This window comes from Oryzias latipes, chromosome 15, assembly GCF_053564925.1.
Source record: "Oryzias latipes strain Hd-rR chromosome 15, Olatipes_Hd-rR_3.1".
In the NCBI taxonomy this organism is placed as follows: Eukaryota; Metazoa; Chordata; class Actinopteri; order Beloniformes; family Adrianichthyidae; genus Oryzias; species Oryzias latipes.
The window spans coordinates 6,906,518-6,929,271 of NC_136251.1; the positions used below are offsets into that span (position 1 = coordinate 6,906,518).

General features: G+C 39.3%; 1 protein-coding gene and 1 non-coding gene across 3 annotated transcripts; both read right to left on the reverse strand.

Annotated features, from left to right (window-relative positions):
- Window positions 1-4,885: 4,885 nt before the first annotated feature.
- Window positions 4,886-15,508, reverse strand: LOC111948815 (homeobox protein Hox-D4b-like). Of its 2 annotated transcripts, XM_078932298.1 has the most exons (4): window positions 15,286-15,508; window positions 14,459-14,771; window positions 6,504-6,738; window positions 4,886-6,048 (listed from the first exon to the last, which is right to left on the reverse strand). In XM_078932298.1, exons 2-4 carry the CDS (start codon window positions 14,558-14,560, stop codon window positions 5,741-5,743), a joined length of 645 nt encoding a protein of 214 aa, XP_078788424.1. In that variant the 5' UTR covers window positions 14,561-14,771; window positions 15,286-15,508; the 3' UTR covers window positions 4,886-5,740. The 2 variants fall into 2 exon arrangements, with proteins under 2 accessions (XP_078788424.1, XP_078788423.1); XM_078932297.1 differs by lacking the exons at window positions 14,459-14,771; window positions 15,286-15,508 and having other exon boundaries at window positions 6,504-8,250.
- mir10d (microRNA mir-10d) lies at window positions 8,342-8,446 on the reverse strand. The gene has a single exon (NR_107177.1). It is a non-coding gene; the product is annotated as a microRNA mir-10d (primary transcript).
- Window positions 15,509-22,754: the final 7,246 nt, after the last annotated feature.

Sequence of the window (22,754 nt, forward strand, 5' to 3'; positions counted from 1 at the left end):
CTAACCTTTCAACTTTTTACATGTAACATTTAGTCATTTATTTATCAATTTTTGTTTAATATATTATTACTTAAGGACATGTAAAATGTAAAAACAAACAAACAAACAAACAAAAAAAAACAACATATGGAGTAGCTGGGTAAATATTTCATAGCTGTCCAAAAGGCTCGTTTTCATTTCTAGGTCTTTGCCAGATGCACAAAAATACCTCAATAGTTAATACAAAAAACATCACTATAGTCAAAAAAATATTTAAAAAAATAAAAAAGATGCAACAGCCAATTCTAAAAAGAATTGCAGTTACTCCTTAGCAAAAAAGAAATACACTTGACATTCATTTTGTTAAATATACTTGAGCATAAGAAAAATAGCAAGGATACTTTAGTGTGTAGAGTAGGAAGCATATGGAATACTTCTTTAGACTAAATTGGAATGTTTTAAGTTGACAATATATAGATGGTACATAAAAAGTAAACTTCAAGTATACTTCCTCTCTTTTAGCATAGACTAAGTATACTTGTAGTAAACTGAAATAGACTACTTTTTCCTGAGGGAAGTTATAGTTCAGAGATCAGGGCATAGTAAAAAAACAATCCTGAAAAGCCAAGACAAACGTACACAACCACACAAATAAAACCAGATTGCACACATCTGAATTTACATTTTTGTGACATGTATAGACATAAAAATGTCTGATTGTCTAAAATGTGTAAAATTGAACTTCACTCTTTTATAGTTTTTGTTTTCTGTTTGACTCCAAGATGAGATTGTACTGCATAGGTATTTCAATTCTTAAATCATTTATAGCTTTTCCACCAACAATAGAGTGTGGATTTGGGTCAAATACCTCAGTTACAGACAGCTTTAATTTAACCATGTAGTTACTTTTTCCTTGGCATTCACCTGTTTGGCTGCTACATGGCTGCATCATCGGCATAAATAAATGCACAGCATTGGATGTATGAGGATATCAATAGACATGGGGAAAAAATGAACCCTGTACGGATCCCTGCTGCACACTGGTGGAAAGATAAAGAGGTTTAAATTCAGAATAAAAATGATGTACACAGAGTTTGATATTATGACATTATGATGTAATCCATTTAAGAGAAAGATCAGAGAATTTAAGAGTGCAGTGGTGATTGACATTGTCAAATGCTCTTCTAAACTCTGCTGTCAAGTAAATGTTTGGTTTTTGCAATAAGCAAGTAAGTGAGTCTGTAGAATGGTCGGATCTAAACCAAAAACCACAACAGATGGAAGGAAATTGAGTTATTTAGTGATCCTTGATTTGCTGAGATCTACCTTTCAAGGAACATGAGATTTGCTGACACGATACTAACTGGTGTGTAATGTCTTAATTTGAAGAGTGAAGAGAAACAATTGCTGGATGGACCTGTGTGCTGAAACTCTCCTTGAGAAATTGGTTTATTCATAGTTTGTCATTCTCAGCTTGTTACATTGTAGTGTCCATCACAAAGATGTCTTTAGCTTTAATGGCTCATTCCAGTCAAATAATTGCTCTGGTCTTCGTTTGTGAAACATTTTTAAAAGGACAGATATTTTAGCACCATAATAGCTTTTTAAGTGCAAAATCGTTCTTTCAGAATGTTTGCATTAATGACTGAAAGGCATCCTTTAGTTTCTGGATTTAAACTTGTTGCTCAATTGTGTTAGAATATTCAACATCATTCTTTAATGACTGTTTCAAATAGAAAATCATTCCAGTTAAAACTCTAAGTGAAATTTTTTAAGTTCTTGATTTTACACAAAATAATCCTCAGAATTCCTGCTTCTCGACAGGAAAAACCTGAACCTGGGCCACTAGACTGAAGGCTGGTTAACAAATTACATGTTTGGTCAAATCCTCCGTAAATACAAGATTCACTTCCATTGCTATGCAGACGACACTCAGCTCTACATTTCCACCTTCCCTCAGTCCTCATTCCTTTGTCACTTCCCGCCTGGATTACTGCAACTTCCTTCTTTTTGGTTTACCACAAAAAAACTCTACGAAAACTACAATAAGTTCAAAACTCAGCTGCTACAATTATCTCTCAAACACCTTCCATCCAACACTTCACACCTGTTCTGCAGCAGCTCCATTGGCTGCCAATCACACACCGAATTACACACAAAATACTTCTCCTGACTTTTAAATCCATCCACAACCCTGCCCGCTCATATCTATCAGATCTTGTTCATGTCGTCTCACCCACCCGTACCCTCAGATCCTCCTCCTCCCTTCATCTGGATGTCCCCCCTGCTTGCCTTGTCACCATGGGGAGCAGAGCTTTCAGCTGCTCTGCCCCCCAGCTCTGGAACTCACTACCTCCTGACCTCGGAAACATTGGCTTTCTCCTACAATTCACCAAAAAACTAAAAACTCACCTTTTCCAACTTGCTATTTCCCCCCATAACGTGTTAGTCCTGGGCTATTTTAAAATGTTTATTTTATTGTACATTTGATTGCTTTTATTTTTATTTTCACTTTTATGTACGGCGACCTTGGGTTCCTAGAAAGGCGCCTAACAAATAAAATGTATTATTATTATTGAAAACATTTTATAGTCTGTTCTTGAACACTAAGTCAGTCTATGTTCTGTTCTGTTACTCTATTTCTCACCTTTTTATGTTACATCAAATCTACTCGATTGGAGTTTTTTTTCTTGTTTTTTTTGGCTGATATTTGAATCTTCCCAGTTGGCATTGAAATCCTCCATCATTATTACATGCTGGATAAAATTTGAATTGGTGTCTTGAAGTGAATGGCAAATAATATTAAATAAATATTTAAATCAGCTTACCTCTGTACGCCACTAAGAGATAATCAGGTGTACTGTGGGAAATTGCTCAATTTCCCCTAATGGGTCTTCAAATAATTGCCATTGCTAGGATATCATCTCTGTGTTTATCCAAACAGGCCCAGAAGGCAGAAAGTTGAAAGATCATAAAATACCTATTTGTATTTTTTGATTCCTATTCAAGACACTTTGATGTATAACTATATAGGCTATAATAATGAGTACAAAGTTTGACTTTCTAAACATTTTCTGTTAATGCTGTGCTTGTAATTGTTATCAAGGAAGGAATGTACCTTAAAAGATGTCCCATGTGTTCATGATTGGACAGTAGACATCTCTTGGTTTACTTTGCAGCCGCCCCGTTTCGTATTTTGATGGACTTCCCACCAGGAAGTAATTCAACTTTTGTTTTGGTTAGCTTAATTTCTGAACAAGTTGATGAGCTTGTTGAGCTAAAGAGCTGTCACCTGCAGTACATAGCATGTCCAATGAACCCGGATCAGCCGTTACACTATGACATCAGACGGCACACCAGACGTTGTGCACTGAAAAAAACCAAACCTTAAGGAAATAGTAACATCATTTGTCTCAAGAGAAAATATTTTATTTTCCTTCTTGCAAGAAAAATAATCTTATCAAGAATTTTTTTTCAATGTTAAAATCATCTTAATTTAAGAATACATGGTGACTAGAATTTTTTTCTTAAAATAGGAATTCCTGGTAAGCACATCTTTCTTAACCCATTGGCAGCTTCTTTTTTTGCTTATTTAAAGATTATTCTGACTTATTTCTAAGGGGCCTGTTTTTGCAGTGTGCACAGCTGACAATAATCCTTTTAGCAAAAGTCTGATGACAATATTATAAGTCACAAATAACTTTCGTAAACTGCTCCTTCTTGTCTGGACCACAGCTGAGCTGAGAAACGTTCCTGGTTCAAAGCACATGTTCAATTTATGATTTTTTTAATTGTCTACACCTAAAAAGAGTCATGCCAAATAATCTAGAGTCAGATCCCCCTCATTGTTTCTGCTTTGTTCTGTTATAAAATCCCTCTTGAGATAAACTTGAGGTCCAAACATATGTAGTCTAAAGAACAGATCTTCATCATCTGGCGCCCAGCAGATGAGCTAAAAATCACCATGTCACTGTTGCGTAGTAGGTTGCTGATGGCCATATTCCTCTAGTATTTGCTTTTGATGTCATAAGTGTCTATTAATAATATTCCAAAAACATACGTGTGCATTATTACCCTTAAAAGATTTTTTTCTTCATCCCAATTTGTATAAATTCTCATCATCCGTCCTCCTGCAGTGCGCAGTATTGCCAGGCGGGGGCAGCAGTGTTTCATTGGAGTAATCCTAATCCTTCTTTATGAGACTATCAGACGGGGAGGCGCACATTTACACCCACATTAAGGGGTTTTCTGTGTATTTAAATGCCTTATTGCAGAGATGTTTCATGGAATTTTGAGTTTCCTTTCCTGTAATATGAAAATGCAAATAAATAAAAGGCTTCTAGCTATTGATTTAAGATATTTTCTCATGCTGTAACTTGATAAACATTTATAATTCTGGACTTTCTAGGGAATCTGCTGTCGTACAAATGGTTCCTTCCACGCATTTTTCTCACCGCGTCTGGACAGGAAGAGGGCAATTATTGCTCCATTTGCTTTCATATGAACGCACGCGGCTTGGTGGGGCAGTTTACTGCACACTGAATGGCTTTCTGCGGCCGCAGATTTTTTATGTCAAATCCAAGAAAAACTGCTGTAAATACTCCAACAGAAATGTGGTAATGTTTTACTGTTTCCTGTATATATTTTAAAGATTTAGAAGTTGTGAAAGACCATCCAAGTGAAATCCACATGTTCTTGTTTTATGACAAACTCTACATGTGAATTATAGAAACATCAGAAATGGACCGGGTTGGACCGTTTCAAACGGAATCAGAGGGTTCTGGTTCTTCTGAGCAAAGATTATCAACGTATTAATATTAATATCATTTTTTAAATTATTATCAATAGCAGTCTCCCCGGCTTTAAAAAAATGTGATGACGTCACGTCCGTCTCATCAATCAACACTTTTCTGGTTTGAAACAAGTTTATTCTATTTTATCAAAACATTGACACATATAAAACTCTTACAGTGAGAGTTACAGCTTTCCCAAATTTAAAATATATAAAGAGAACAGACAGAAAGACCGACAGGCCGCTACAAAAAGAATAAAATGGGATTCTAAATATTAAAATAAGTACTGGCGCATGGTAGCATTATAAATTGGAATGAAATGGGGTACGTGGAGAAAGGGAGAGGGGGGTATCCTTTCCATGAACATTTTAGGAAGATGTTTTCATAAAACCCTGTGACCCTGAGAAAATTAGCTGAATGTACAGGCAGTGCTGTGCGTAACAAACCTCTGTTTGACTCTTAGGATTTATTTATTGCAAATCAAAATTTAAAAAAAGGAAGAAAAAAATGTGCACAATATGGCTACTTTCCTATAAAAAAGCCATAACATCTTTCATAAAATATTTTGCAGGTCTGGCTGGAAAGAAACGGCGATTCTGTTACTTTTTTGACCCCCAAACGCCAGTTTGTAAAGCATTTTGGTAACGTGCACATTCATAAATAGGCTACGGCTAAATCAACCCTTTACATGGCTACACTAAAACCCTGCATTCTGTTTACCCTGTAGAAACAAAACCCTGTTTAGTCCAGAAGACAGCCATAGCCGGTGAAGAGCGCGGCGCGGCGCGCGCCGGCACCGAGCTGTGCGCAGCGGCTGTGGTGTGTTTGGATGTGAGACCTGTTCGGAACCTGGATGCAGGCGCGTCTGTGACCTCTGGAACTGGATTTAGAGCATCGACATGTCTCAAAATAATAACAGATTGTTTCGGGACCTGGATCCACTCGGCGGCGCGCTCTGGAAGAGGCGCTCACGCGGTGATCACGGCCTTCACGTGCTCGCCGCCGCTACTGTTGTTGTTGTTGTCCGATGTTTTCTTGTTTTTGCTCCTTCCTTTCGTGTTCGGTAGCTTGTTGTCCTTCTTCCAGCGCATGCGCCGATTTTGGAACCACACTTTTACTTGCCGTTCGGACAGACAGAGCGCGTGAGCCACCTCCACGCGGCGGCGGCGCGTGAGGTAGCGGCTGAAGTGGAATTCCTTCTCCAGCTCCAGAACCTGCTGGCGCGTGTAGGCCGTCCGCAGGCGCTTAGGCTCCGGACCAACGTGATTTGGATTGACTGTGAAGAAAACCAAAAGAAATTGAATGAACATATTATATATTTAGACTCACATGATCCAGGCTGTAAAGTTCAGCTGATTTCTGCAGAATTGAAGCGTTATCTTTGCTCCATCTGTGGTTGAGCTGGACAAGATTCAAGAAGCAATTTATTTCTTTAAAACGTTCAGTCTTTTCTTTGTACACACAACACACACCGTTTTGTGTATGTGTGCGCGCACATGTGTGTGTTGGGGCGCGCGCACACACAGTGGCAGGGTCATAAAACTTTATGGAAGCTGTAATTCTCGCGGCTCTCTGCAGTGAGCTCGTAAATAACTCCACAACAAAAAAAGGGGGGATGCTCGCAAATGGAGCAGAGACAGAAAGAAGGGAAGAAAGAGGTGCGCCTGGCAGATTTAAGCAAACAAACAAAAGGCAGAATTAAGGAGTGAATTTGAGCTACAGCTCATTTACCGTGGGCGACGTGCACTTTCTTCATCCACGGGTACACCACAATAGGCGGCTTGTCTTTGCCCTGGCAGGCCGCTTTCCTCTGCACCTGAGCGCTCTTGGCGCAGGTCATCCAGGCCTGGCACTGCAGATCAGCGGCGGGGAACGTCTCCTTCTCGGGCGCGCCCGCATCCCTGTAGCCGGGGTAGGAGGCACCTGGGAGCCGCGGCAGCTCCTCTCCATCCTGCCCGCGATGCCCCTGCAGAGAGTAGCCGGTTTGTTGTGGTGTGTACGGAGGTGGAGGGGGCTGCATCGGCTGGTAGCCCCCTCCGTAATTACCACTGTCCTGCGGGCTGTTGTAATACCCCCCTTGGTCACTAAAATTACTGTAATCTTCTTCACATGGCGGGAACTGCGGCTCTGCGTATTTACAGCTCACCACGTAGGACTCCATGATTGATTTATAGAGAGGCTTGTAGGAGAATACTAATTTTTCTTTCTCTCCCCTCTCTCTGTCCCTTTTCCCCCTCTGGCATCAAGCCATCCTGCGGCTGTCAAATAGACGGACGGTCGTGTGGGTCATGTGACCCTGCGGCCAGCCAATGAGAGGCAGCACGTTGGGCTGTTTATGTCAGATGTAATGGGATAATTTGGAGGACAAAAAATGTTCATCAGGGAACTAATGGAGATCTGCTTGCTGGGAAAATGGCCGTAATTGAACGTTTGTGGACGCTGACAAAAAGCTATGAAGAAAACGCAGTAAATCATTAATCTGTCCGCATGTCTGTTCATCCTCTTTTACGCACAGCAGCCGTTGATTTATCACTTGGAGCTGCCTGGGTTTTTTCGACTCCCACAGATGGCGCGAGCTGAAAAATTAATCTGGTCCATATTGAAAAACCGTGGAGCCATATTTGGCCTTGTGGTCACTCAAAGGACGGACAACAAAAACCACGGCCGGTCAGCGAGGCCACGCGGAAAACAAAGGGATAAAAGCATGCCAGACAGTGACTAGTAGTTGGCTTTGTTAGGCCGGGGTCAGGCCGGGGGTCTGCCGCTCACCAACTCCACTGTTAAAGGACGAGGTGGATGGGAGGGGGGGGGGGGGGGGGGGGGGGCTCTGCGTAAAAAATGATACCGAGGCGAGCTGATGCGGAGAAAAAGACTGACAGCGTTTTGCAGAAAAATGAAGCTTAATGATTCTGCGCGTAAAATCGAAATACGGCGAAAGAGATAAATGCACAGACGCAGAGCCCCCACACGAAGAGGGAGGCGCACAATGAGGGTGCCTGAGCGAATATGTTTGCTAATGCTGAGGCGCGCATCTCAGGTCCAAGAGATCAATTTAAATGGATTAAAATAAAGCTGGTTGGTAGTTAAGGTGTCATTTTTTTACCTTTTACCTGATTTAAAATCTCCTGGTATTATAGGGCCTATAAGAGAAGAGGAGGTTTAAGGTTTTAGTGGCCGGATTGATGAAAAGGTTCTTAGCTTTACGCCCATTTAAACACAAATAACCAAAATCCCTTGTTCTTTTCTCTTCCTGCATGCACAACAGAAGAAATAGTCATGTTCGGAGTCTCTGTGCTTTATTGAGTAAAAAAAAAATCTGATGTTCTCACTTTTACATCAATATTTCATCAAAACCCTTTAGAAGCTCAACAGTCATAACACAATGCTGCTGTTTGATGAACCAAATCAAAGCACCAGGTTTTTGTTTGGCAGAAAAAGGAATAGGTCCTGTCACCACCTGAAGCTTTCCTCCTCATGCTTGGGTCCACTGTGATGAGAAACAAGTATCGAGCTTGATTTTGAAAGAACGAGGCTGTTCGCCTCGTCCCCCTCTCTCTTGGGTTTTGATAGATGGTTAGTCATCGCCCATAGACTCCCCTAGAACCCAATCTGTGACTGAGGCAGCTCCACACACATTCGGTTCTACAGGGTATGTATGGGCGAAGGTTCCCGTCACGGCCGGCCGCTGATGACTTCTTTTGTTGGGCGGTGAACTCATTTGTCAGAGATTTTATTGACTAGATCAGCTCCTGAAAATCACTGCAAGCTGCAGCCGTTCATTTGGGAGGCCTGTATGTCCCTGTTGTTCAGAAGCAATTACTGCTCCTGTTCCATACAATGTTTAACATCAGCTACTCCACATTAATTATGCGTGTAGAAATGCAGATCAGAGAGAGGATCTTTTTTAGAGTCATGATGCATCATGGGAGGTGGTGCATGCAGGACGGAGGGATTTTTGCTTTGGCACAGATGACATTTCACCTTTTTCAGGGTCTGACTGCTTCTCTTTGGATTCCTGCTGAGCATATCTATCGTAAACAATAGACAGATGAGTGTGGTACATTTATTTAAGATGATGAGAGTGCTGTTTCCTCCCCCTCATTTGATGAGTCAGGGCCAGATTGCAGTTGGTCACGTGCCAGAGCTGCTAGTAACAACCAGCTAAATTGATGTACACACACAAGCCTTTCCATGCACGAAATTATTGCTGGACTCCAATAAAACAGAGAAAGTTGTACAAATTATTCAGCCTGATTGGAACATTTCAAGCTGTGCTGCCTGTTCGCATGCATTTTGGAACTGCAAAATGACACATTTGTCAAGAACTAAACAGAGCAGGGAAAATAAATATATAATTGAGCATGTCCAAGAGCATTAAGCTTCAGGCTTTTGTTGTCTGAGTTTAAAAGAATGCTTAGTTTGTCCAGAAAGAGTTTTATTTTAGAAAATTCTTCAGCTTTCATTCCAATTTTAGCTTTGCAGCATGTGCGGATGTTGCTCAATGTGTGGCAAAAAGTGCTGCAGCATCAGTTGGTGGTCCTTTCTGGCCTTCTTGTGCCTCAAATTGGACTCCAATTAGGATCCCAATGCCTGAAAGAATCTGGCCCTGAGGGTGAAACTAAACTTCTCATTTAGATGCTGCTGTTCATGATGGTTCTCAGCCTTATAAATGTTTACCGTTCAACATCTGCCTCAGCTGGAGCTGCCAGCAGCATTTAAGCTGGACTGTGTGAACTGAATTTAATGAAACAGACTATTGTGGATGAATAAAACAATAAATCCACGCTTCTTCACAGACATAAATGATGGTGAATGTTACAGACATTGTTGCACTTTTTGATTAAAATTGCAAGTTTATATTCTTTTGGTTCGTTTTTTCTTTTTTTGCTGTTTATTCGTCCTGCTAAATTCCCATGGCTGCCTGGGTGGATGCCTGCTGCAGACTGTCAAGACCATTTGCTTCTAGCATGGAGGGCCTGCAAACTTTGTGCCAAAGACACAGGATCCGCTCTGGCTGCAAACGGACTGAACCTTTCCGCAGATGAGTTGGACGTGAGGGGGGCTTTCATGCGCTTTTGCGCACCTGGTGCGCAAAAGCGCATGAAAGCCCCCCTCACGTCCAACTGTTAAAAATAAAAGTGAGATGAAAACTGAAATTATTCACAACTATTCCAGCTCAGACTCTCCCAAGAATTGAAATGGGAGGGGGGGGGGGGGGGGGGGCAGCAGGCCGTTTGCACCTTTTGAACTTTTTTTTTGGAGACCTCGACAACAACGAGCGATGTTTCGCTTCTCCTCAAAGGGCATTCTTCTTGGGCCGGGTAGCCTAGCTGCCGCAGGTCGCCGCAGGGTCAGTCAGAATCGTTGACCGCTGCTTCACCGTTTCATTAGTCCCCGCGCTGGACAGGACCACGCGGGGGCTCTTGCGGGGGAACCATGTGTTCGAGCGCAGTAACTTCTCGGAGAGCTTCTGTTCGCGAGTTTTAGAAAGAATCCCAGTTGGTCTTTTTTTTTTTTTAAACCTGCAGTCTTCATATCTGCGCGTGCACGATCCAACGCCGTGCGCGCGCAGCACAGCAGGTATAAAAGTGGCCTCTCCTCCCAGGTTCGCCGATATAAAGCCATTCAGTAGTGGCTTTTCTTTCGGGGGTCGTTTCACTTTTTCATCTTAGACAGGCTGACCGCAGGCTCACCCCTCCACCCCCGGCCCTCTGCCGGGTCAAAGCCGAGCTGGGTGCTGCTTTAACCCGGTTTAGACATTAACTGCGACCTCCAGCCCTTCTTGGGAACCGCGCGTAAAGGGGAGACACACCTCACTTTACTGAAACATCACCAGAAAACAAGAGCACTTGTTTTATTAAAAAAAAATCTCACAGAAACGTAAATATTTCAAATTCGATCAGGGAAAACATTAAATGTAGATGGATAACAATTCAAATTTCTATGCAAAAATGACGACAACCCAGAATAATCTTTTCATGCTTTGACTTTGCTCGTGCTAAAGGGAACGCACAAACTAAATTACAGATGAATTCAGACTGGGGCCATAAATTACGACAGACAGCACTGCTGTTGTCATTAAAACGGACGTAAATGAAACATTTCAGGACCTGCGCAAGTCTGAACGTAGACAAATTAAAAAAAGAAAAAGTTTTGAAAGAAAAATCTGACTTTAGGTCCTTTATATTGATATCAGGTTTTAGTTTTTATTTTGTTTTAAAGAATTTGATACATAAAAATCCATAAGATTTTCACAATCAAATGTTTTCAAATGAAAACAACAGCACTGTTAAAACGGTGACAAATGTTCTCCTAAATTATGTGTTATTTAAAATTAAATATCAATGGTAAAAATAATCACGTAAATAATTTAAAACTTTAATACTCATTTTATTCCTAAAGTAAAAAATCTTGTCTTCACCCCCGCATTTTTTAACACAATTGTATTGTCATTATAAAAATGTATCTTAAATGTATCTACATTTGCGTAAAACTAATACGTGTTTTTGTCTGATAACATTTACGTAAATCTAAGAGCAATTCACCCAAAAAATAAGGAAAAATCTGGAGCAGGTAATTTATTTAGCTATTTAAGTTTCCTATTTAGATTTAAAAATTAAATAAATAGCAAAGTACGAGTACACACACACACACACACACACACACACACACGCACCACACACAAGAAGACACGCACTATACGAATCCTTCAAAGAAAATGCGTTATTTATTTTATTTAATTATTTATTTTTGGCAAAGAAAATTGTAGCCAGTTTTTTTGCTATTTCTTACATAATTAATATTTTACTACTATATCACAGGCATACATTAAATCTAAGGCCACTCGGATAACAATCCGTATTGCATGGATAAACAATAAAAAAAATGTTTAAAAAAATGCCCGAGCTAAAAAACAAACCCCAAAAAACAAAAACAAAGATGAAAGCTTGCACGGATTAGAAGACACGTTTTGAGGTAAATCGGTAAAGATTAGCAACTAAATTATTATTGAAACAGAAAATCTTCAGTCACACACACGTCAGCGAACATTCTTTCATTAGGTGAAAACATGGCGCGCGCGCTGTGAAGTCTGACACCTGAACGTGGTCTGCGCACAGTATCAGGTGGATTTCTGCCTCCATGTGAGGTCCTGCGGGGAACACCTCTGCACGCACGCACACGCTGACTCACGCACACCTACCTCACGCACTGTCTTCATCATACACCCCCCACCACCACCACCATTTACTGTCAAATCTGCGTCAAATATGAAACCAAAACTCACGCGCGCGTGGGCCCTGGCTGCTGTGATCTCGCGTTAGCCGGGGCTGTTCTCGGTCTGGGGGCTCCGGCTGCGGCTCCTCCTGAGCGGCTCCTCCGCTCCCGCTCCTCCTGATTCGGGACAAATATCCAGCGCGGATCCCATCTGGCTGCCTGTCGGCTTTTCTGTCTGAGTTATATTTTGGGGCTTGTCAAACGGCGGCAATAAAATACGCTTTATTACTGTCACGTGTTCTGACCCCCCCCCCCCCCCCCACTCCCACAAGGGTTCATAAATTATTAGGCCGTGTTCAGAGAGCCGCTTTGCTTGATGATGGCGCCAAAGGAAAAAAAGGGCCTTTAATCACAGGAGGGCTGAGCTGGAGGACACTACACCGATCGCCGTTTCTTTGCGCCGTTTGGCATCGTTTAGAGAATATTGCACAGGACGCGCAGAGAATGCGCACTCCGCTCGTGTGTTTTTGCACTGCGGGGTTTTTCCTGAAAACGGAGCTGAGGCCAAGCGCTGTTTGCATTTTTCCGGATGTGTCTGGAATGCTGTTTGGAGCATTTGTTTCCTGCTTTGATTTCCGTACATGGGGAGCAATAAAGCCATAAAGCGACCCTGTGAAAACACGCTGCGCGTCTGTGCGTGTCACCGTGTCAAGGCGTGCGTGTTTAAGCAGCTCACAGGCTACAGAGGGAACGCTTTGAGTCCAAACAAGACTTTAAAGTCCCGCCAGGAGTTTTCACCAACTACTGTTCATTGACCTGAAGCTATTTTAAATAATGTGTCATTTAGATCAGTATGGACGATCTGTGTAAGACAATAATTCATGTACTCCAGATGTTTCCTGTCAATTAAAACAATTAAAAGTAATTCATTTTAGATAACAAATATGACCAAATATTGTTTGTCTTCACAAATTTCATCTCAGCTTCTGACGCCTTTTGATTTACAGTTTTTTAATTTTTAGATAGTGAGTTGTTAGAGTTTTAAAAACGCATCCAGGCAAAGGAGGATGGAGGTGGAAGCTTTTGGTCACTTAAAAATAATGAAAGAAAAAAAGAAAGGCCCAGAGATTCTGATCATTGGTGAGTTTTTATCGCCACCTAGTGGTCGTAAAACGAACTGCAAGCGCAGTCCAAACAACTTCTAGGAAAAGTATGACTTGATTTGATCTCACGACGTGGAATTTGAATTGTTTGTAGCTCAAACAAACAAACAAACAAATAGGTAATTAAATAATTAAATAAAACAGACAATAAAAACAACAGATAATACCTGAATTTCTATTGGTCGATGCTCTTTTAAATGTCTAAGACAAATTCTGAGCTGTTACTGGCTGAAGTTCTAAACCGATGTTTCTAATATATTAGTTGATTCAAAAGTAGATAACTCATTTATACTACACTATACCATTGTAATATACCATATCATACCACATACTATGATGTTACTACTTTTTTCCTTTGTAAGAAAATAATAATAAAATCATTGTCATTTATTTTATGTGTATGTACAGCATATCTATTAATCATCACGAGTAATCCTAATGACATCACTGACATATGGATCTGTATCATTTTTTATATGTATCTCTTACTTTTAAATGTTTAATTTTCCAATCACGTCACAATTGATCAGACATGTATAGATGTGTATCTCCTTGTCTTCTTTATTATTTGTTGTTTTTAGTGCTTGAAATCAAATCCAGAGTAGTTGTTATTTATATTTACCTTTTTATAATTGTTTTTCTGTGTTTTTCACAATGTAGTGCTGTTGGTTTTCTTAAAATATTTTTTTTGCACTTTGGTGCTTAGATTTTAGTTCTAAATAATTCCATTAAAAATACTGTGTGTCTGAGGAATAAAACCATCATATTTTTACAGTTTTTATTACAATTTTAAGCTTCTGCACTACATGTAAATGTGAGGATTTTTTGAATTGTAAAATAAATGTATTTGTCAATAAATAACGAATAAATAAAACTATCTGTTTAAAATGTATAAATTACACAAACTCAAAGCCCCACCCTCATTATTAGTAAAAAAAAGAGGTTTTGTTTTTTTTAATTCAGAAAAAAAGCTGGCGCCTCTCCCTTCATTCTCTGTGCACTGCCGCCCTCTAGCGGTAAATATGTAAAACTACATTCCCTATATTTTAGAGCCACTTTAAATAAGAAAAGTTTAAAAAAAACGGTTTCTTAATTTAAATTTTAAATCAAAGTTCTGTTTCACCTTTAAGAAAAAAAATCCTCTTTCAGATACGACACTGTTATATATTGCATGGTGAGTTTTACCTGCAGGTGATGCCATCCAGCTGCCTACAGAGGTGTGACGTCTGCAGAACACGTTTCACATAATGAAAGTGTCATTACTCACGCGCCGTGGACAGGAGACTTGTGATTGTTCAGAAGACATACCTGTGGCATTGAGTCAGCAGCGTCCCTGATGTCCAGCTGCGGCTCTGAGCTCATTCTCCTGCGGGTCAGGCCTGTTGGACAAAACCATGCATGCGTGCGCATCTTTGGCGTCAGACTTCAGCGTTTGCCTCGGTGTGTCCAGACCAGACCCCCCTTTTGTCTCTTTGTTTCCATCTCACGCGCTCACGCACACGCTCACGCACGGATCCTCTGCCGCATTGCAGTAGGTTGTAAATACTGGGTGCCAGCTGAGGCTGGCTGAGGAGCACCAGTGAAATACTGTCTTTGTCTCTCTGCATCTCTCACACCCGCCCTGATGAAAAACAGAAAGAAACCCAACATGGGAAAAGAAGAAGAAAGAAGGGAAGAGAAAAGACTTGGCATTAAAAAAGTAGAAAGATTCCTGCTCCTGTTTTGTTTCAAAGTTTTTGTTTTCAAAAAACGATTTCTGTTTCTCGAGGAAGAATCAGAAAAACATCCTGCTGTTGCATCTTTGACCACCTTTGCAAATGCAAGATTCTGTTCAATTCTGCTCAAACTCGTCTTTTTTCAGAGTCCAACAAACGCGTACCTGCCTGCAGAAACACATTTTCATGCATTTACAGAGGCTGAACCAGGAAAAAGAGCACTGGAACCAACTCTGAGATCTGTTCACTGCACAAATGTGAGCAAAAGTACTGCTGTAGGCCTGTTTACCGCACACATGCACAGAGTTTCATCGGGATGACGCAAACAATTCTGCTACGAGGAAACAGATAATGGAAAATGCATCATAAGAACAAACAAAACGGCAATATTTGATCGGACTTTGTGTGAGGATGCTTTACCTGAGAGGCTGATCTGATTTCGTCTTCATCTGCAGCATCACGGGAATTATTTTTAATAATTATAATTTAAAAAAACGAAACATCTTAAAATATTTTTAATGCAAAATCGAAAATAATAAATTTCGAATAAAATTAAAAATTAAGAAGCGAAAAAAAGCTTATACTTTTTTTTTTTTTGCTTGTTTACCGAACATGGAGGCGCGCAGCTGCCGAGTCGCAGTTCTGTGAGCGCGCGCGGCTGAAGCTGCAGGATACGCAGCCCGCGCGCACACATGACCGCTCGCGGCCAATTGCGCGGAGTGTTGGCTCGTAAAAACATTTTATGGGCTTGCTTGTGTGTTTGTGAGAAGACATCTAAGAGAAAGCTGCAGCACACACTCACACAACTCCCCTCTCTGTGAGCTTCACATGTTTAGCATGCTGCTCAGAACATACATGTCTCCTCCACGTTTCTGACCAAATGACGTTACTTTGCTCATCGATGAGATTCCGTTTGGACTGAACGGTTTACGATGACCAAATAAAAAACGGATACAAAAAATCAAAACTATTTGAGTAAAATAAAGGCTAAAAAAATAAAAATAAAGGCCAAGAATGAGCGTGTAAGAAACGCAATATGGTCCTTTATTATTTAAAAAACTGATTAGGCTGCTTTCAATTAACCTTCAAGATATATTTAATATGCAACGATACCGTTTCTACTGGATTCGGTTCAAACGCCTGACTCATGGTTGTGTTTTGGCTCGAAGGCCACAACAAATAAAATAACTTCACATTAAAAGAAAAGTGCAATGATAAATATACATGCATATATATACATACTTATATATATATATATATATATATATATATATATATATATATATATAGATAGATAGATAAAAAGATAGATATAGATATATGTGTGTATATATATATATATGTGTGTATATATATATATATATATAGAGAGAGAGAGAGAGAGAGAGAGAGAGAGAGAGAGAGAGAGAGAGAGAGAGAGAGAGAGAGAGAGAGAGAGATAGATATAGATATATATTTATATATATAATTGCATCTCTGCATATTATGGTTAGACAGTTCAATCTAAACGTTTTTCTTATTTGTTTGCTAGCAGGTTTTGAAAGTACTTTTTTTAAATGTTGAGTTCTTTTGTTTGTTGTCGCCTGTGAACCATATATCCAGACGTACACATATGCAAATATATAGACAATTTTTTCTGTGCAAAAAAATGTTTTTTTCTTATTTCCTGTAGAGGAGAAACGTGAGAAATAAAAGAATCCATTCTGAAATCTTTTTCTTTTCTTTTTAATATTTTATTATTTTTTGTTAGACACATTTGGAGAATTCTTTGATTCCATAATTTAAAAAGATCTCTTCCAAATTTATACATAAATACTTACATTTATAAATTATAATGTATACTTCATTTTCTTTGTCTGATACTTTTGACCTAAAGTTGTTAAAAGGCATTCTGATCTGAGATCAAACTGACCTTTATTTTGAAGAGGCACTGTAAAGCGGAAGTGTCCTTGCACCTGTTACAGTCACAAACAAGATGAACTTTCAGCACAATCAAAGTCTTGTCTGTCCGATGGTTGTTGTGCTTCCTTGATTTTTAAGGACGGTATCTTTTTTAACATGATTATGTCATGGATACACGACGGTCTCGCCCTGAAGCCTGAAGCCGTTTCAAAACCAGAAGCAGACTCTGCAGACTCAGGCTTTCAAACCAGAATTCCCTCCCTGTCTTTATTTCTGACAGACAGGCTCCTCTTCTCAAATTTCACATCATCTTCACTCCTCTTCTAACCATTTTTCAGAACATATTTAGGGACCAACAACCTGCAGAAGTGACGCTTTTTTTGTCTGGACAGCCCAAATAATGTGAAAAATAATATTCAATCCATTCAAATACATTAGAATAAAGAAAGGAAGTCTGTCTTTCAAATGTGTCCCAAATCCTTTCTCTCCAGTGTTTCACAGCATGAAGGAAAATTTGGCATTTTTTAAAACCTTGTCCAAAGCTTCCTTAAAATGATGTAAACAATAATAATAATTATAGAGTACAATATTAGCCAGAGCTACTGAGTAGACATAACTGTGTGATAAACTGAAGGTGAAATATTTCAAACGTTTCTTCTACATCCAAAGGCCTCAAAGAACAGATCAGAAACAAAGTCACCGACAGCTTTTAAGACATTTCTGCAGCTGACTCCAGAAATCTGCAGAAAGACTCATGATCCGCCGCGCGTGACAAAGACTTGTGAAAGCGTGCAGCCTTCAAACGACGGACTCCAAGAACACAACAGGAACTCATCCAGAAGGGGATGGAGACAACAGAGATCATGATTCTGAAAGAAATCACCACAGAAGGAGAAACTGGTCCATGAAGGTATTTCTGAGCAATAAAAAAAAACACAAAGACATGTCCCAAGTTTGACAAAACATTAAAAAAGGCTCATTTGTTTCTGGAAGGTGTGCTTCACATGACCTCTGACCGTCACAGCAAAGTCACTTCTGTTTCTGCATTTATGGAAATCAGAAAAATGTTTAAACAGACACTAGAATAAGCATGGCTGCCCTTTCTGTGTGTTGACTGGTTTCAGTCAGGTTGATGTTTCTGCAAATAGAAGGCCTGACTTGACACCCCCCCCCCCCCCATAGTATATTAAACTGTTCATTAATAACTATTTTACAGCCATAGAATATTTTTATAATTTAATTTAATCACAGTTCCTTGGCATGGTAATAATTCTAACCAAAGTGATGAATAGAATATAAGCAACAAAAAAAATTACAAATGATAGGAGAATTAAAAACAAAGGAACAAACCAAAGAATCTGTCTGTTTGTCTGTCAAAGAGAAAACAAACTGTTAAATTCATAAAACACTTTCTTTCATTAAAGAACAAAATGAAATACAAAAGTGACCTTCGGAAATCCACACAACTGTCAAACTACATAATATAAATGAAAATTTGAATAAAAAAAGTCTGTTTATGCATTACATGCAGGGTAATGCATTATTGGATCAAACTATTTCTCCTGTCAGAACCAAACCGCTGAACAAACAATGACGGACAACAGCGCCACCCAGTGGGCACAAGAATGCAAAGACAGAGCGTTATTTGCGGTGCCTTTTCCAAATGTTTCAGGGCTGTAAGTGAACAGAATCTGCATAAGGTTTTGCATTTCTTCTCACGCATTATCACTGATCATTTAACAACAGTTTTATGTTCATCCTAATTGCTAGATTTTAAAACTCTCTCTGAGGAAAGCACGTGGGCCTGCAGTAAAATTGAGCCAAATTTCAAACGTTTAACAGCAAAATTTAGCATTTTGTGTATTTATTAGAGGTTTATTTATCCAGCAAGACAAAAGACAGATAAAGAAACAAAATCATATTGGCCTGCAAAAAGGAAACACCTTTGGAGAAAAAGAAATAAAAAGAGTGACAGAAAACACAAATATTTTTTAAAAAAACTCTCCTCTCTAGCTTTACCCATCAAAATCCATTTACTCTAACTAAATATAGGCCAGTTACCTCACTGCTTATGATTGTTTGAATCCAGAAAATGTTCCCGTGAAAACATTTTTGTCCTTAATGTCATATTTTGAGACACTCAAATGGATTCAGTTGATGTCATTGAATCAAACTGAGGCCTCCACGCGGTATTTCGGTCCGATTCTCTCAGATTTAGAAAAGTGCAGACTTACTGAAATCTATGATCACCTCTCCGCAGAGTTTAAAGCAGAGTCTGAAGCTGCGGAGACAATGCCAGCCCAGTTGGATTTCCTGCGTTTTGTGTCCAGTTTAGACTGCAATAAATCCATTCAGCCGCGATGACTGTCTGCGCTAAATGACTTTACAGACCTCACGTGTCCGCGCGCGCGTGCGCGTACGTTGAGAGTTAGGTGGAAAGTCAGGGTTATTCTTCAACTGCACGGAGTTGCTTAATGACCCTGCAGGAGGATGCGCGCGGGCTTTATTTGCAATGAAACTAACTTTGAAAACAGCGCGCATGTGCAAGCCGCGCGCGCAGACCTGAACATCCAAGAAGAAACAAGAAAGTCCTAAAAACAATTGTCAGCAAATTATATGTTGGAATGTAATTGTTATTTCTCATTTTTGCGGCCGGTTAGTGGATCATTTTATTTTGAAAATAAAATCTAAAACCTCTCCATTGAATTTATGATCTGGAAACAATAGCTTACACATAGATTTTTTGTTTTTGTGTAACTAGTAATGCATAAATAGTTCATTTTATTTTTTTAAATAGTATAAAATGCTAGTTTCCGTGTTCTGGGTCTTTCCAAAATCACTTTACATCCCCCCCTTTCTATTTAAAATATTCTACAAATATCTAAAACTCTAAAATATGTAATTTCTGATTAAATGCACTCGTTTTGAGACCAAATCTAAAAAAACTAAGAAAAAAAGACAGCTTGAAATTTGTTTTTAAAATACTAAATAACTGGAGTACTCCTTAAAATGCCATTTTCCCTTTGTGCCTTATGTCCAAATTAAAACCATAAAAATAAAATAAATTAGAATTTTTTTTTTTTACCATTTGTTTCAATTGTGTCTCTTGTAACTACAGTAACAATGGTTTTAACGAGCTAAATATTTCCAATAATAATTATCTACTTGTCACACAACATGCACGCAACCATAATCTTTTTATCACGGCATAGAAGACTCTAGAATCATATGATCTGCTGGACTTAACATCATCAGTTTCCCAAAACCAATTGATCTCCGCTCTGCTATTTGTCTTTTTTACAACATAGTTGTCCTGGATTGAATGTTCTTTACATGCATCACTGTTATGCGTACAATCAGACTAAGATTATTTTTAGTATTATTTATTTTTTACTAAGCACAAGTAAGTTTGTCCTCTTTGTCATCAGTAACAGCTAAACAATGAGAGAAATAATGTCAGATGCTAAAATTAGTGCAGATTTCAACTTGCAGAAGGGTTGCACCAAGGTTTATAATCCCCTAATGTAATATAATGTAATAAAAAAAATGTACAATTGATCTGTAAGCTAATCAAGCTTTTGACAGTTTATTGTTTGATGAATATGCAGTAGATCATTTGAAAAGTGAAGATTTACTTTTCATGAATTTGGAGGCCTAAATGTTCTCCAATTCTGGAATGATCCATTTCTGATGTTTGGGGGGTTAGAAGTCCTTTTACTTAACTTACACACCTGTATTTTATGTTTTAACAATGCATAGTTTATTGTAAATTGTGACATGTTATTTATTTATTCAACTTGGCAGGAGAAAATTATTTTAAGTATCTCAAGATCCTGCAGCTTTCAGATGTCATAGAAAAATACTGTAAAGTAAAAAAGAAAAGTTTTCCTGATTGTTTGTACTAGAAACTATCTTTTGAACCATTTTTACTCACACTTCTAATTTATTGAGGGAGAGAAATCTTTTAAAATCTTAAAAGCTTGGGTCTAATGTGTCTGAAAAATGAACAATGCAAAAGATAAAAAAACAGCCCAGGTGGTGGATGATGAGCAATATTGTGGTCCTCATTTTTTATTTTCTTCATAATGAGCCACCATGAGCAGCATTTGAATGGAAGTTGAATGAAAGCTCAGGATTTCATTCCCTTTCTCCTCCAGAGTTTGAATCCATCCAATCTTCTGGATTTAAAAAAACATAAAACACACATAAGCACACAACGGTTTCATGTTTGTGATGAGCTGTACGTTTACAATGACAGCAGCTTTGTGCGTTGTTTGGTGAGTTCCCCGCCGCTGGGGCGCCGGCGTCGGTTTGGACATGAGGTATAGAGAAGAACGAGCAGCAGACGGATGTCACTGCAGCTTAGACATGACTGGTGTGTGTGATGAAGCATCTGCATGAACACAACAAATATATATGCATATCTACCATATATACAGAGTAACAACAACAACTACGACAACAAATATTAAGAGAACATGCAAACTTTACAAAAACAGGAGGTCCTTTTCTCTGCAGGTGCAGGAACAGAAGGCAAAGTCGTCTTTAAGACGCCTGAAACCCACATTTACAAGTTTATACACAGAACCTTGTTGGGTCGGCTGATCGCCTCACTGAGATGTTCGCCAGACGTTCTGCTCTTTGAGGTTCCACATCAGCCGTCAGGAGGAAGCTCCATGCAGAAACTTCAACTTTAGAAACCTTCAAGAAGGTTTTCAGGAAAATTGCAAGGGTTTAGAAACTCTTTGAGTCCAGATCCTCGCAGGCTGAAAGTGTCCCAGCTCGCAGGAAAACCAAAACCTGTAGAAGCTTCAGCTGCAAGAAGCTGAGATGATTAACTTCTGCTCCTGAACTGTTTGGAGACATCAGTGAAATAGAATTTGATGCTGGTTGTCTTCTTCAGTAAAGAGAATTAAGATGAAACAAAAAAGACTAAATGAAGCTGATGAAGAGTTTGCTCTTCTTCACTAAAATCTTTCCCAGATGAATTTTCCTCACTAGTCTGGCTCTTTCAAAGGCTGGTAACAAATTGATGGGATGCTTTTTCCTATTGTCTCTGCTTTTAAATTCAATTCTAGAAAGGAGTTTTCAGAAAAACTGTCTTCCCGCATGTTTGTGCAAATGTTTCACATGCTCAACTCAGATGTCCTGCATACTTTGGCATGGAGAACTTCCCACCAGCATCTTTTTGTACTTTGATCCCTGAAGGTTTCAAATCACTGAAAACATCAGATTTCAAAATAAAACAAAAAACTAAACATGTTTGCCTTTCTTGTTTGTTTTCCAGAAGATTTTTTACATTTATTTTAAGTGAATTTAGAAAGAAAGAGGATCCAGCGGTGGGTATTTCTCTCATTGTACTTTTTAGCAAGACATGATAGAAGACATTTGTTATCACACTATAGGACTAAGGTCCACATTCACTTAAAGAAAAGGCTGTTTGAAAAATATCATATTTGTGACATAGAAAATACTGCAGTCTCTCTGCTCCGCTCCATTCTGATCATCCACTGTCAGACAAATAGATCCACGTACGTCTTTGTTTTCCTCGTCCGAGCTGGAATCTGGATCTAAACTGTAAAGATGGATAGCTCTGATATTGCTCGCCATTTTTGTTGCACCGCTAATGTTAGGCTCAAGGTGGGAGTGGCTGTACGTTAACGGGAGAGAGTGTGTAAACAGACAGCTCTCAGTTCTGGGTGATGACAAGGAGGCCCACAGGCAGACCCCTAGGAAGGCTTTGAAAATAGATCAAAAGATGATCGGGGTGGGTCTTTAGGGGTAAAAGCAGAATGTGATCCAAAAATGAACCTTTCGACTGACTTTTGGGGTTTCCCAGCCTTCGATGCAGGAGTTCAGAGGAGGTAGAAAACGTAAAAAGGCATTGTTGCAATTAAGATATTCTCCTAAGCAAAATGATGTCCTCCAGCCGTGTTCTTTTGTTTTCATATGAGAAACTTTTATAAAGAATCTAGGACTTCTTACAA

Bases quoted from the DNA above. Each gene is read 5' to 3' on its own strand.
- LOC111948815 (XM_078932297.1), bottom strand. From the start codon at position 6,933: ATGGAGTCCTACGTGGTGAGCTGTAAATACGCAGAGCCGCAGTTCCCG. The intron at 6,049-6,503 runs GTAAATGAGCTG...TTTTCTTCACAG, and splicing joins GAAAGTGCACGTCGCCCACG to TCAATCCAAATCACGTTGGT.